The sequence below is a fragment of the Pelmatolapia mariae genome, linkage group LG10_11 (assembly GCF_036321145.2).
Source record: "Pelmatolapia mariae isolate MD_Pm_ZW linkage group LG10_11, Pm_UMD_F_2, whole genome shotgun sequence".
NCBI classification, from domain to species: Eukaryota; Metazoa; Chordata; class Actinopteri; order Cichliformes; family Cichlidae; genus Pelmatolapia; species Pelmatolapia mariae.
Genome location: NC_086236.1, coordinates 33,060,391 through 33,076,129, shown reverse-complemented (window position 1 = coordinate 33,076,129; position 15,739 = coordinate 33,060,391). Strand labels below are relative to the sequence as shown.

General features: G+C 39.1%; 1 protein-coding gene across 6 annotated transcripts in view; it reads left to right on the top strand.

Annotated features, from left to right (window-relative positions):
* The window catches only part of LOC134636073 (protein turtle homolog B-like), a 151,287-nt gene that overhangs the window by 112,048 nt on the left and 23,500 nt on the right, over positions 1 to 15,739 (top strand). For 2 of the 6 annotated variants that reach the window (XM_063485855.1, XM_063485854.1), the window contains exons 18-19: positions 3,822 to 3,881; positions 9,517 to 11,154. In XM_063485855.1, coding sequence (XP_063341925.1) covers positions 3,822 to 3,881; positions 9,517 to 11,154 — 1,698 coding nt within the window. Of the gene's footprint in view, positions 1 to 3,821; positions 3,882 to 9,516; positions 11,155 to 12,228; positions 12,275 to 15,739 lie in introns of all 6 variants that reach the window. The other 4 variants (XM_063485858.1, XM_063485856.1, XM_063485860.1 and 1 more) reach the window with 3 other exon arrangements.

Sequence of the window (15,739 nt, the reverse complement as noted above, 5' to 3'; positions counted from 1 at the left end):
CACTGCCTTTTCACTAATTTTCTGTCCAGTTCTTGTACCTGATCTTTTTTCAGAGGAATGTTTTTTCCTTGTTAAGGGATGTAAAAGTGACCTATGAATCAATAAAGCATAACAAGGCACCTAACTCGAGGGATGAAGCAGTGCTGTGTGTACATATAACAGACAACTCAGCAAAAAACTCGATTAGTGTCTTAAGTCTTCAGTAGCAGCAGTTACAAAGACGTATTCCAGTGTCTTTAGTTAAATGCATTAAAAAACATGATACTAGTTTTCAGTTGAAATCAATAATGAGTGGGCTTTTGCTCTGAGTGCCTCAGACAGGGTGGGGGAGGATATTTACAGACAATCACTGTTAGCTTTGATAGTTTCATGTGAGAATATTAAAGAGTATCAAATCTAATTACACTCTAAAAACAAATGTTTAAGCTCAACAAAAAAAATGATGCAACAGCTTCCATTAATATTTCTGAGTTATGAAAACTTATGTTGAAATGATATTGAACCCACAAACTATATTACGTTAAGAGAATGAACTTTTCCTCTACAATCAGAAGTAATTTTAACTACCCCTTACTTAATAATTGGTAGCTTAAAAACTCTTTTTTAAGCTGTGTACTCATAAAATGATGTTCCACCAACAACTTTTTTCACATTATTTGAAAGTATTGTATGGTGTCCTTAAGTTGCTGATTTTCTTCTTCATCATTATTATTTTAGCTTTTTCTTGTTTTTGTAATTTTAACTGCTTTCAAGAAATAAATGAATTCAACATTTAAGGATTTTATTTGTAACTTTCAACGCTTTATATTTAAACACTAAAAATAAATCAGAAATCAGATTATACTTTTACCCTAACTGAATCTTACTGAATCTAGATCATCAGTGGACTTATTGTTTATTTATTTTTATACACACATACACATGAATGAAAATTAGGATACATTAATAAGAATGAGACAAAATTATGGTATCATAACACAAAACATAATCACACGACATAAACAACATGTTCTATGACCAATTTGGCTGCTTGACCTAAAAAGATTTCTAACAACATATTTTACTTGCTTTACGAGTGGTTCACCGTGTTGGTCTAATTATAACGTTCTAGTTTATGCTGTAAAAAATAGACAATATATGCATTCCCTTTATGTTTTATATCCCTCCCAAAACAGAGGTTTGGTTAATATGACTAACTCAAGTTAAAGTAAGCTAGAAATATCCAGTGTGTTATGAAATGTGTTATATTTCTCTATTAATTCTTTTTAACTTGCCCTTTAGTTTTCTCTACTTCAAGATATTTGTCATGCAATGATTAAGTGAAGTACTATGTTCATTAGTTGAATTTTTCAAGGAGCCTTTTACAATGCCCCACACCTATGCTGAACAGGCCACTGATATGGGTGTGATATTTGTAAATCCACAGTATGATCAGTGTGGATTTCATTTTTATTCAAGATGCTGAATTATTTACACCAAACTGCATGAAAAGGTCCTCTTCCTTCTCTCCCGGGTTGAGTCGATGGGTACCTCTCTGCGTACTTTGAGAGTATTGTGCAATTTAAGAAAAAGTAGATAAAGTATCAAAATGAGTAATACATTATATAGGTGACTGCAAACAAACTGCATTCTGAAGTTAGCCAAAGCCTAAATAATTATCATACCTCAAGAAGCAAGATTCTCAGTCCTTTAGCTCCTCCCCTTCATGAAACCCCATCCATTAGTTTTGGGGTCCAATGGTCAAGTTTAGCCAAAAAATTAGATTCAAGACTTACAGTGGTTATTCTCTTGAACTCTTTTTTTTAATCTGTACACCACACATACAGAAAGATGCTATAAGACAATTTGAGGATTATTACAAACAACTGTCAGGCTTTACAAATATTTTCTTTAAAAGGAACCTGTTATTTATAAAGCATTAAATTTAAGTTTGCTTAAAACTGATAATCCACAAAAATCAATTTTATATATATATTTTTAAAAAATATTAAATAATGTTTATGTATACACAAAATGTCTATGTAAAGACTTAATGACAAAGAGATTCACATAGTCTGTGCCAGGGTGATACAACTAGAATCATATTAACAATATTTCATAAAACTTGATGTATTTAAAAAAGTAATAAGGATAGATGCAGCTCTTAAGATCAAGAACAGTACTTACTGTATTGCTGTATTGCAATAGTAACCAAAACAATTTAAAATGTAACATCATGTATAGCATACAAGAAATAAAATAAATGAGGCAAACAGAAACTCTACAGCTATCCTTCTCACAGAAGTATTCACCGTTAATAATAATAATAATAATAACAATAATAATAATAATAATAATAATAATAATGATAAACTATTTCCTCAGCTGTATGAGCATAACATCAGAAACAAATCCACTACGGGTCATAACACTTACTAGCACAAATGCATTGCTTTAGTAGAACTGTTATTTGTAAATAAAACGTTACTTACATTAAAATCTCTTTAACATCAGCATACAAGTCCTCTGTGCAACACAGTCTTAATATGTGAATTTGGTAGGGCATGTTAACTGGGTAGGAGATGGACCTTGAAATCAGAGGTTACAGTGAAGAAAAATGAAGTTATCTATCCAATTTCATTAAGAAACTACAAATTGAATTTTGTTTTAAACCCTTTTAATTTCAAATTACATACAAAGTTAAGTTGATATAATTACCAAAATTATTAAGTCAACACACCCCAACAAAATAAAGTTTGCAATTTAGAAGATTTATCTTAATCAATAAATTAGAGAATTTTTCTCTTGCAGCCATGCATTTAAGTGGCGGTAACAGGTCTGATGAATTACTGTTTAGAGTGCAACAAAGAAACTGTAGAAAAACTTCAGTAAACCTCCCATGTACAGAATTTAAAAATCTGCTAACATAAAACAGAGACTTCCTTTCTCTTTGGGAGGGAGAGGTTAGGTTGATCAAGATGAACATCAGGTAAAAAAGCCAGACTTTAATTGCACTTTATCTAAGCTTATTTCCCCAAATACATTTATATACTAGGATCATAGATTTTCCCTTTAACACCATGAGGAGGTCTGAAATGGAGTTTCTAAAATCTAAATACTATACGTTTTTTGTTTGGCATACATTTTCTTTCATTAAAAAGTGAAAGGCATTTCTATGATGTTTTGGGAGTATGTTTGATTCACTGGCTGGAATGTTTGTTAAGGAATTTTTCATATACTTAGGTAACCGCTGACACAGCTGTCATGCTAGTTAATAAAGTCTGATTTTTCCCTGCTCTTGTAAATGGGAGAAATCTGCACCAGATTTGAAGTGAACATCCTGAGTGTAATACATCTGTATTAAAATATCCCAAAAGTATTGTAGAGGACCATGGTCGAATGCATGCTTGCTATACAAATATGGATGCTTGCAAATTACTATACAATAAAATGCATAGCCTAATATTTCACCATTTCAAGGCAATAAGATGGTGCAGTGTGGAAAGGAAGTCTCATTTAATGAAATGTTGTTGTTTTTTTTGCTTTGTCCTTTTGTGCTTTTTCAGCCTCTTGTGTCTGAAGTGGCAGAAACTAAGATGTGAGGAAATGAAACTATGGCAGGAAACCCTCTTTTTCTTATCTTTACGCTTTTTCTGTGAAATTTTACGTTGAGTTATTCTCCAGCTCATTAATGCTTCTCATCCCTAAGCTGCTGAACAGGAACGAGCTTTTTCTTTCATTTTTTCTGTTCCTTTTTGTTTGCCCTCTCTCTCATTGCCAGGCTTCCTGTTTACTTCCATATGCTCCTCACTTCTTACTGTCTGATCTCCCCACCTCTGCAGGAGTCCACTTAGCCTCATTCCCAGCATTGAGCCCTACTGGGAGGGGCTGGACGCAAGCAGGTACAGGTCCCAGTGTTATGGTCCTCAGTGAGTGTGCAAACCATTGTCCCTTTGTTCTTGCACACTATATACCCTCCTTCACTTTGGTTCAGCACCTCAGACTCTTGACCCGTCTGCATGCTTCTGGACAACTACAATCAGGCAACAACAATACTGGTCGTAGTCTTTCGTTCATGAGCGGTAAAGGAGCTTCATTTGAATCTCTGGGGAAAAATGAGAATATATTATTCAGGATAGAAGAAGTAGATAATGGGACTCTTTTTCATGTGTCACAGTGAATGAATCACAATTATCTTTCATTATATTGCTCTATATTACTGCTATACTCATATTACTGTCCTTTATTTTTTTAGATTTATTGCAGTTACTGAGGGAGTTTGTAGTTTTTTGGAGAGAACAGCTAACCTTTTCCTTCTGCCTCCAGTCTTCTTGCTAAGTTAGGCTCACTCCTCGGCCAGAGTATACTTGCAGAGTAATTTCAATCTTCTTATTTAATGAAGGCCAGCGCTTAGACCCTGTTACAGAAGTACAATACATACATGTAATGACCACTCATTATTAAAATGGTGATTCATTCAGTGAAAAATTTAGTCCAAGGCAACTGATCTTTTAAAATTCTTTATATTGTGAACGTGATATTCCTGATGTTTTAAATGTAAGACATATACAGTCTCGATCAAAAGTTTAAGACCAATTGAAAAATGGTAAAAAAGCATATTTTGCATGTCTGGATCTTAACAAGGTTCCAAGTAGAGCTTCAGCATGCAACAAGAAGAAATGGGATTGAGACAAAACATTTTTTGAGCATGTAATCTATAGAAAACTACACTTAAACTGAAACAGGCTGTTTTGCAGCTGATCAAAAGTTAAGGACCACACCTCTAAAAGAACCCCTGTAAACCCCCCAAAACAGAAATCAAAGTTCCAAGCATGAACTCAGTAATGAGTAGCTCCACCGTTATTGTTGATCACTTCAAAAATTTGTTGCAGCATGCTTGATGCAAGTGAGTGGGAACATTTCTCCAAGTGGTGAAGACAGCCACACGAAGGGCATCTACTGTCTTCCACTGAAGGAAAAAGCACCCCAGACCATTATGGTGCCCCCTCCACTGTGGCGCGTAGAAAACATCTCAGGTGGCATCTGGTTGTCATGCCAGTAACAATGGAAACCATCAGGACCATCAAGGTTAAATTTGTTCTCATCAGAGAATAAAACTTTCTTCCACCTTTCAGTGTCCCATGTTTGGTGCTCTCTTGCAAAGTCCAAGCAGTCAGTTCTGTGGTGTTCAAGTATAACGCTACAGAACTTTGGAGCCTTTGAAGATGTTTTTTGTTTTTGAACCCCTTCAGTCTCAGACGCAGTCTGATGGTTATGGGGCTGCAGTCGGCACCAGTAACTGCCTTAATTTGGGTCGAGGATCGTCCAGAGTCTTGATGAACAGCCAACTGGATCCTCCTGGTCAGTGTTGGTGAATTTCTTTTGTGTCTTCCACTTGACTTTTTTGTTCCATAACCCTCAGGATCATTTAAGAAATTCCAAATGACTGTCTTACTGCGTCCCACCTCAGCAGCGATGGCGCGCTGTGAGAGACTCTGCTTATGCAGTTTAACAACCCGACCATATTCAAAAAGGGAAAGTTTTTTTTGCCTTTGCCATCAGAATGTCATGACAGTGTGACTACCTGACAGAAAATGACAATGAATCCAGATTTTTGCACAAATTTGGCCTTTTAAAGGCATGTGGTCCTAAACTTTTGATCTGCTGGAGAACAGCCTGTTTCAGTTTAAGAGCTGTTTTCAATAAATTGCCTGCTCAAAAAAATGTTTTGTCTCACTCCCATTTCTCCTTGTTGCATGTTGAAGCTCTACTTGGAACCTTTTTTCAAGTGGTCTTAAACTTCTGATCGGGACTCTGTGTTGCTCAGTTACGTGAATTGTATGTCCAAGTCTTGTAGGCCTTCTTTAATGACAAAATAAACCATTTTTGAAAAATTAAGTGCGGTGGCTGGTAATAAGGAGGTACACCTCTGCTGAAGTGTTTCAGGAAAATAAGATGCACTAAGCATTGTCCTGGGGCAACAAGAGCTTCTTGCAACCTTCAGAAAATCTCAATCTAGATGTGGATGAGCTATTTTAAATGTTTGCTTTCAAACTCACTGCAAGTAAAACAGAAATTAGCCCTGGCTCTATCCAAACCACTTTATATGTTAAAATAGACAGACACATTTTGGAAACTTTGTCACAGGCACCCATGTTTTCTTCTTGATTGTGTCTTTTAGTAACTCGTTTGATTTCCTTAACTTGTCCTGCCATTGACTCTTCTAAGAAGTAACCTTCTGCTTAACACCAGCTCATGGCTTTCTACCATTTGCAAATGGTCATGTAATTTCACTCACTTTTTTTGCCTTGTGAATGTGGATGGGCTATATTTCTGAAGCTCTGTTAAACTACTGGTTTAATGTGAAAATGTATTGATGAAGACAGGTCTCATTGCCTGCATATCCATAAGCTGTGGAGTTGTGAAGCTGTGGATAATGATCCATTTAGGAGATTCATCCATTACTTCTAACTGCTGAGTTTCCAGAAGCCTAAACAAACCAGTTTGTACTGTAAGGATAAATATGTCAGTAACTAATATGTTCAATTCAATTTAATTCAGTTCAGTTTAATTTACAATATATAGTGCCAAATCAAACAACAGTTGCCTCAAGATGCTTTATATTGTAAAGTAAAGACCGTACAATAATACAAAGAAAACAGAGAAACCCCCAACAATCATATGATGCTCTTTGAGCAAGCACTTTGGCGACAGTAGGAAGGAAAAACTTTTAACAGGAAGAAACCTCCAGCAGAAACAAGCTCGGAGAGGCAGCCACCTGCCACGACTGGTTGGGGTGAAGGGAGAAAGATGAGTCGAAGACACGCTGTGGGAGAGAGCCAGAGATTATTAATAACTAATGATTACATGCAGAGTGGTGTATAAAAAAACTTTTTCACAGTTTGTGACAAAGGTGAATAAAAAAGCCTTCAGCAACCTAGACCTATTGCAGAATAACTAAGGGAGGATTCAGGGTCACCTGATACAGCCCTTGCTATATTTTTTATCAAAAATAAATGTTTTAAACCTAACACTAAAAGTAGAATGGATGTCTGTCTCCCAGATCCAAACTGGGAGTTGGTTCCACAGAAGAGGGCCTGAAAGCTTAAGGCTCTACTTCATATTCTACTTTCAAATACGCTAGGAACAACAACTAAGGCTGTACTCTGAGAATGAAGTGCTCTAATGGGGTGAAACAATACTAAAAATTCATTAAGATGAGCCTGATTATTCAAAACCTTTCTATGTAATGAGAAGGATTTAAATTCAATTCTGGATTTAACAGGAAGCCAATATAGGATAAGTATGCTATCTCTTTCTAGTCTCTAATAAGTATCTTCTCTCTTGCAAGAGAGGCAGGGTGCTTATATTCAAACCACAGTGTATACAAACCAGCCATAATCATATAAGGAACTCCAGCAGCATTACAGCTATGTAGGTTTGATAACAGATTTATGAATATTATCAGCAATATTTGTTACCATAACCTCTACTAACTTCTACTAAATTTTATATCATTTTCAACCAATATTGCGTGCAAGAAATAATACCTAACAAAGATCCTGGTTCATCAGAGACACCATCTTTCACATAGTTTAGAAATACAATGTTGTTGTCTACACAGATTTATAACATTGATTGACTAGGTGTTATTGTAATGATAAACAAATTGTTGTTACATTTAATGAGAAGTACTCATGACTTCAAATAGCAGATGGTATTTTTCAGTGAAGGTATGTAGCTACTGAAACCTGGTACCTTTAACATGTATCGCATGTGACATTGCCTACTATACTGTTTATTTATAGGTTATAACAAACAGACCTGCTATAATTGACTTTTATCACTAAATAAAGGGATTGTGGCTTCAAAGAAATTGTGGTTTCATTTCCTTTTTCCTATAGTGCTCTAGTACTAATTTCTAACAAGAATTTGGTTAGAAAGACTTTGATAACATCAAAGCGTCTCAGTTACTTGTTATATACAAGCACAAGTTATATACTGTAACTCGTAATCTTTTAAAAATTTTGAATTTGGTCAAGACCTCTCAGATATCATATAGAAGGATAGATACCAAAATTGTTCAAACACTTGCAAAATTGGCACAAAATAGTACGTATCCCAACTAGTGGGATACTCTTCACTGGGTCTGGTGATTGAATTATCCTTTCAGCTAGTTTTGACAAATGTGGCTCATCATTCACTCCAACCTCTGATATTCTTAATTTTCTATATATGTCATCAGTCAAAGTCTCTCCTTTCTCACAAATCAGTCATAGCTCTACCATACTAGAGCTTTAACAGTGTTGGTCAGTACATCCACTTCATACTTGTTACTACAGTGTTGCTCAAAATTTATTACTAACCGATAACCATTGGGTTTTACAAACAGCTCTCTGTTTCTAATATCAGCGAGTGTGGTGAAATTATTTATTTATTATTTATTTATTTAGTTTTGGGGTATCATGTTTCTTTGTTTTTTTTGTGCTCCTGACAGTGCTTTTTAATGGGAAAATGTGACGTCATACTGCAATGGAATTCAACTTTTGAATGAATGAAATACTTCATTGGTAGTAAAATTGTACCGTACACATACTGGTTTGCCTTTAACTTTAGGAAATGATAATGATGAAGTAGAGCAAAAGTATCAGGTATAAAGTGGGGGATGATATAGAGGGAATGAAAGAAGGTAAAATGCAGTAATATGGCATATGATATAAGCATTCTGCAACTAAGGCATCCCATTATAAGACTAAATGTTAAACCGCTTTTAAAACCAATAACATAAACAGTTATAAATCTAACAAATTACAGATAACTACGAGTAGTTCTTGGGTCTGGTACACAGTCCTTTACTGCAATGGTTAAAACTGGTCTATGCACATGCCTTCAGGGAAGACATATTGAGTGTTCGTGTGGGTACCAATAAACCAGTTTGTTGTTGTCAGAATTATGCATGAATTTAATGATTTTGTGTATTGTACAGTTTAGTTGATATCCCCTTCTTGTGTGCACTTTAATTACTGCTTTAGAAACAAACATTTGTCTTATGTCACCAAACCTCTACATCTACACTCCATTCACTTTCACTTTTGAAAAAAAGTCACGATGTGTCCAGTATTGTCAAGATGTTTTTTCAGTTACCAAATTCATATGAAACTTGATGGAGAAGTGGAACGCTAACAAAGGAAGAAACTGTTACATTTTGGTTTGACTTACTTTAAAATTGTGCGATAAAGCTTTAGTCTCGTCGGAGGAGTGCATCTCTGAGTTTGAAAGTTTGCATATTTGTTGTTCTACTTTAACTGCCTAAAAATAAACAGGAAATGTATCTTGCTGAATTTCTGTTTGCTAATGATTCATGATCACTGCTTTGACTTAGAACTTGCAATCCTGTAAATGGGGTCTAGTTTTTCTTTCTTTAATCCATGTTTTGTTCTGTTGTAGTTGGATTCATCTCCAGCACCATCAGTAAACTGTTATTTTGTAAAGAAGTACCATTTTAAATGATCACTTCATCTGTATTGTTTTCCATAGGTCATCTTCAGGAAAGGTGAGCCCAGAGAGCATTCGTTCAAAGGCATCTCCATCAGAATCATCTGAAGATAGTCATGACCAGCGTGGAAAAAAACCACCCCCAAGTCCAGGGAAGAAGGAGGAATTATCTCTATACAAAAAGACCAAAAGAGCAATAACAAGTAAGAAATACAGCATCCCCAAGCATGAAGCTGAAGCAACAACACCCATTGAACTCATCAGTCGAGGCCCAGATGGACGCTTTGTTATAGATCCTACAGACAGAGAAATGTCTGTCAAACCCCGGCGAATTGAGGGCTTCCCGTTTGTGGAAGAATCAGACCTATATCCTGAATTCCGACAGTCAGATGAAGAGAATGATGACGCTAGGGCTCTTCCACCAGTTATGCCCCCCTTGCGGCCTCACCAGATCTCTCCTATCTCCAGTCAGGAATCCTACCTGCAACCTCCAGCCTACAGCTCTCATTTCCACAGGCCCTTCGAAGGTATGACCATCATGGAGAGCAGTCGGCTCCAGGCCACTGGGCAGATCCGAGGCTCTCTCCACCACAGGGCTTTTTATGGCTATCTAGGTCCTCCTGGGGATCATGATCCTCCACCTCCTTTTTACATGCCAGATACCAGCCCACTTAGCTCTGTCATGTCCTCCCCTCCATACCTTGCTGAGGGTCCTTTTGGCCACGCTATGATTCCTGAAGAAATGGGAGAAAGTGATTTTCCGCAATATGCTGTCTCTGGTTTTCCACTTCCACTGACCCTCACCTCTTCCATTCGTTCTCCAGAGATTTGGCAGGGATTGGATTTTACCTTTGCAAGTTTGGAGGGACCCCAGTTCATTTTTCCACCACATCAACCTTTGCATCTCCGCCACGATTCTCCCTATCCCCCTCCACCTCATGTTCTTCCCCTTAGTGCTATCCAGCCCTCCTCTCTTCCAATGCCCACTTATCCAGCTGTCCTGCCACTGGAGGCCCCAAAGAGCCACTCAAGCAAGTCTCCCAGCAAGGCCAGGCCTCATGGCTCCCCAGCCAAGCATTTAGCTATGCAAGAGGCACATTTAGGGCAGCTAAGACACACAAGCCACGGAATGGGTGTGCCGGTTTTGCCTTACACCGATCCAATGGCCCATATTGTTCCTAGCACATTCAGTAGCTTGGACACACGATGGTTTGAAACCACTCCTCATTTCAGTCCCAGACATGCTCGTAGGATGGATTCTGGCATGCATCAGGTGGTTCTTCAGCCCTCTCGCCTCTCACCCCTCACCCAAAGCCCCCTTAGCTCTCATGAGGGCTCCCCAGAGATAGTAGTTCGTCCCAGGCCACGTCCCGGCATTGTCCAACCTACTATACCTTCAGAGATGTCTGAGATTACCCTCCTCCCTCCTTCCACAGCCAGCTTCTCAAGAAGATCTTCTCCCTCCTCCTCACCTGCTCAAGTCCAGGGTAGCAGGAGAACAAGCCCCAGCTACCATTCCCACATGGCCTTTGCCACCTCTGCAACCAGCTACCCAGCTTCCCAGTCTCCATCACCCCCCATGGAAAGCAGCAACATATTTGGGCAGATGCCATCTCAAAGGAGGACTGAGGAGGAGATCCTTCCATCGGAGCCTTCTCCACCCCAGTTGTCAGCTTCAGGGTAGGTCCATAAGGATTACAGAGCGGGATACCATTTGAGTCATCTGCCCCAACCCATAATGCTTTGGTTTGTGAAGTTGCTCTGATATTTTTGTTACTGAAGTGCTATGTACTAATCATTATTTCCTAAAGTCATCTCTGTGGCAAATTAGTTTTATAGTTTAGCTTATGCTTTTTTCATTTGACTTAATGAAAATTTAAGTTGTATGGTGGAAGGAAACCATTTTGTTCGGATTCATTTGATGAACTCTAGATTTTTGTTTTTGATTTCCTTTTTTTAAGTTTAGCTTCAGTTTGGTCAGTGCTGCTTTTCATGTCAGACATAAACTTACTCACCCACTGAATCTCTGAAGCACTGTTTCAAAATATTCACCTGGAAATGTACATCGTAAATTTTCATGTGAAAATGCTAAAAGTAAGTAAGTAAATTAAATGATGATTTGACAAGAAAATGCATTTGCTTCACAGATTGCATTTCAGACCTTTAAGGGCTACAATCCATCTGGTTAAAAAAAATTAAAACCATGGCCAGTCAAATGCTTTTTTTTTTTGGGGGGGGGGGGCTGAAAGCCTGGTAATATGCAGACATCACCACGGGATCCCTGTTTTTCCATCTGTATTATATGTTACCCTGCTTTCACCTAACAGGAGGACTCTCATAATATCCACCCAGTCAGTTCCCCAGAGAAAACACCCATTGTTATGTCCAGCTCCAAGCCTTTGAAGATGCCTTTATCATGCAGAGGGATGAGTTCATCGTGGCAGGCCCTGCGGCCCATCCTCAGCCTTTGTAACTTGATTGCATGACCAATTCTCCCTTACTGTCCAATCTTTCAGATTTTTTTTCCTACTCTACTTTCCTTCCCCATTCTATAACCCACGTCTCCCCAACTCCCTTAAATGCCTTCAGGTCATCCAGGTCTGACTACCAAGGGAAGGTTGTTGGGCAAAGTGTGTCACAGGGCCTGTCCGCTTCTCATGTACTGCAATGTCTCCATCATTATCAAGTAGGGGCAGTGTGGTGGTTCTTGATGGCTCCTGGAGTCTTACCTGCTTTGTTTTTGATTGATCTCAGCTATCTGGGCAGCGTTGTTGTGACCAGGTCCTCTACACCGCAATAGGTAAGGGTTGGATCCATGTCTGAAAGGGGGGGGTTAGCAGGTGGGACTTTTTTGATCACCTCGTCCTTTAAAGGGGAATACAAGCCTTTGAGTCTTTGAGTTGTTCCTTACTTCAGTCAACACATGTAGCTGATTTCAGTTCTTTCTTTTTTTCCCTTTATGTCAAAGTGGCTATGCATTTTAAGTTCTGCAGTCTTAAGTACATTATGCATTCTGACTGATATGCATATGCCATCTGTAAGATAATAGATCAGGTCAGAAATGTCTCACCGACATGATTTCATGCTTGAGTTGTTTGCTAACTGACCACAATCACAAAAACTTTAACCCTGTTAATCTGTTAAGGATTCCAAATCACAGATGGATATATCCTTAGTGTATATATCTCATGAAAACATTTAAACGTTTTTATTTACGTCACTACATATAACCTTAACCAAATTACTTCAGCAAAGATCAGCTTGGACTTATACAATGCTTGATGGTCCAAGTACATTTCACTTATCCTTTCTTTTTCTTTGACACACACACACACACACACACACACACACACACACACACACACACACACACACACACACACACACACACACACACACACACTTTTGAAAAGCACACTCCAGCAGTAGTAATAGTTAATGTTTTTAGGCCTTTTGTACCTTAATTGAGACAGGTCTTGCAGCCAGGGACACAGTACCATGTCGTATGCTCGAGTCCAGCTGAACTGCACCCAGCTCATGTCTTTCGGCCATGGTATGCAAAAGTCACACGAGTAACATGCACTGGACTAAGTGCATTAAAGGGGTTAAGTGCGCTTGGCTAAGCAATGGGCCAGCATCTATGAGTATGCCTTTAAGCCTCATTAATTGTCACCATATTGGTTGTTGTGTGTGCAACACCTCTGATGTTTTCATAGCCCTATAGCCATTTATTTTGACATGGTGCAGTCTTCCCCTGAACAATAGGTCAGCACCTCAAGAAACCCACTACACCAGTAATAGTATAATACTAGAAAAAGTCAAGAATCAAGCAAAGCGAAGAATTTTATTCAAAAAGTTCTCCAGAACATCTGTTCCATCTATTGCAGCTTCTCCCTCTCTGTAATGTGGGAATCTTGTTCTGCTGTATCACTGAAATATACTGCTAAAGACTAAACCACTTGTCCACTTGTGTGGAGACTGCTCTTCCTCATGCCACTGAACTCTTATTGAAGATAATTTATCTGAATTTCAGAAGTGGGGCCAAACCTCCATACATGTCCCTTCTGGTTCTCTACAAGCTGTTTGTTCTCGTTTTTGCGCCCCACCCTCACTCCCTCCCTTTTACAATGAATTCACTACTCATTAGTACATGGGGATCTGCCTGGCCCAGGAGCTGCTGCCAGTTCTCTCTGAGGCCTTCCCCAAGCCGCAACCTCAATTCATGCTTACATCATCTGCCATTATCTACTAGAAATGCTGTCAAACTTATGAGGATGTGGTCCCAGCCAGTGAATCAAGCTTTGTTATTAGAAATACATTTATGGGTATGTCTTGATGCATTCTCAATCATCCAGGAAAGTAAATCTCCAAAAGTTGAATCTGTTCATCTGGACGTAGCGTTTTGTGGGAGAAACATTTCGTCACTCATCCAAGTGACTTCTTCAGTCTCAGCTGACTGCAGGTTTCCCCAAATCTTATAAACAGGACATACTACATTTCACGGATCACATTAACTCGGTGGACCGACACATCAAATTCACCAGGGAGGATATGAAAAGTGGCAGGTTAGCCTTCTTAGACTGTGAGATTTCCATCAGTAATGGGGGACATCTAAAAGCTGACGTGTACCGTAAACCTACACATACGGATCAGTATTTAAGATTTGACTCTCATCATCCACTGGAGCATAAACTGGGTGTCATCAGGACGCTACAACACAGAGCGAACACCATCCCCACAGACACAGCGGCCAGGGAGGCAGAAGAACAGCACATCAAGAAGGCCCTGAGTAAATGTGGTTATCCCAGCTGGACTTTTGTCAAAGCTGGAAAGACATCTAAAGAAAGCTCCAGCCGATCCAGGAGAGAAGGACAACCGCTGCCCAAGCGAAAACCTGTAGTGATCCCGTATGTGTCAGGAGTATCGGAACAGTTGAGACGCATTTTTTCTAAACACCGGGTCCCCGTGGCTTTTAAACCCCAAAATACGCTGCGCCAAAAACTAGTCCACCCCAAGGATCGGGTCCCCCGACACAAACAGAGTAACATAGTGTACGCTGTTAAGTGCCAGGAGGATTGCTAGGATTTATACATCGGGGAAACCAAACAACCTCTAGCGAAGCGGATGGCACAACACAGAAGAGCTACCTCGTCAGGCCAGGACTCTGCAGTCTACTTACACCTACAGGCCAGTGGACACTCTTTCAATGATGAGGATGTACACATCCTGGACAAGGAGGAACGCTGGTTTGAGCGCGGAGTCAAGGAGGCCATTTACGTGAAAAGGGAAAGACCATCTCTGAATCGAGGAGGGGGCCTAAGGGTACATCTTTCACCATCTGACAATGCTGTGATTGCAGCCATTCCCCACCTCTGTGAATGTTACTCATGGCCATTGATCAGTGTTCTTTGATCAGTGGGTTTTGGTCAGTGATTGTTGATCAATGGTCATGGGAATTTGCATAATTATGATTAAGGAACTGACCTCCCAGCCCATTGTTCCTTCAGTGGGCTGGTTTCAGTCATTATGCAAATGTACTGTTTATAAGGTTTGGGGAAACCTGCAGTCAGCTGAGACTGAAGAAGTCACTTGGATGAGTGACGAAACGTTTCTCCCACAAAACGCTACGTCCAGATGAACAGATTCAACTTTTGGAGACATTTATGGGTAGCTTTTGGTAAAGATTGAACTGGGCTACAGAGGTCCCTCATTTATCGCGGGAGTTACGTTCTAAAAATAACCCGCGATAGGTGAAATTCGCGAAGTAGCCAACTTTATTTTTTACAGTTATTATAGATGTTTTAAGGCTGTAAAACCTCTCACTACACACTTTATAAACTTTGCTCAGACAGGCATGAACATGTTCACACTTTTCTCTCTTGTTTAAACACTCTCAAAGTTCAAACCTTCGTAGAAAAATAAGTCCAGTATTATAGAATGAAACCAAAGATCAAACCCTGTTTTCAGGTCCAGAACATGGGAATAGAGCAGCTGCCAGAGAATTCAACATGAATTCAATGAATCAATGGTACAGAAGTAGAGGAAGCAAGAAGAATGAGTTGAGTAAAGTTTGACTTATCTGACTGTTTTGTTTCGCTTAATGCGCCTCATAATTCGGTGTGCCTTATGGTCCCAAAAATACGGTAACTTCTACCTTCCTTTAGCATGTCCAGAAGTCCAACTTTTTGTGCGATGGTTAGCATCGTCCTTTGCCTTTTACGTGCTACCATAGGTGCCTCTGATGGTGCAAAACGTTTTGTCGACA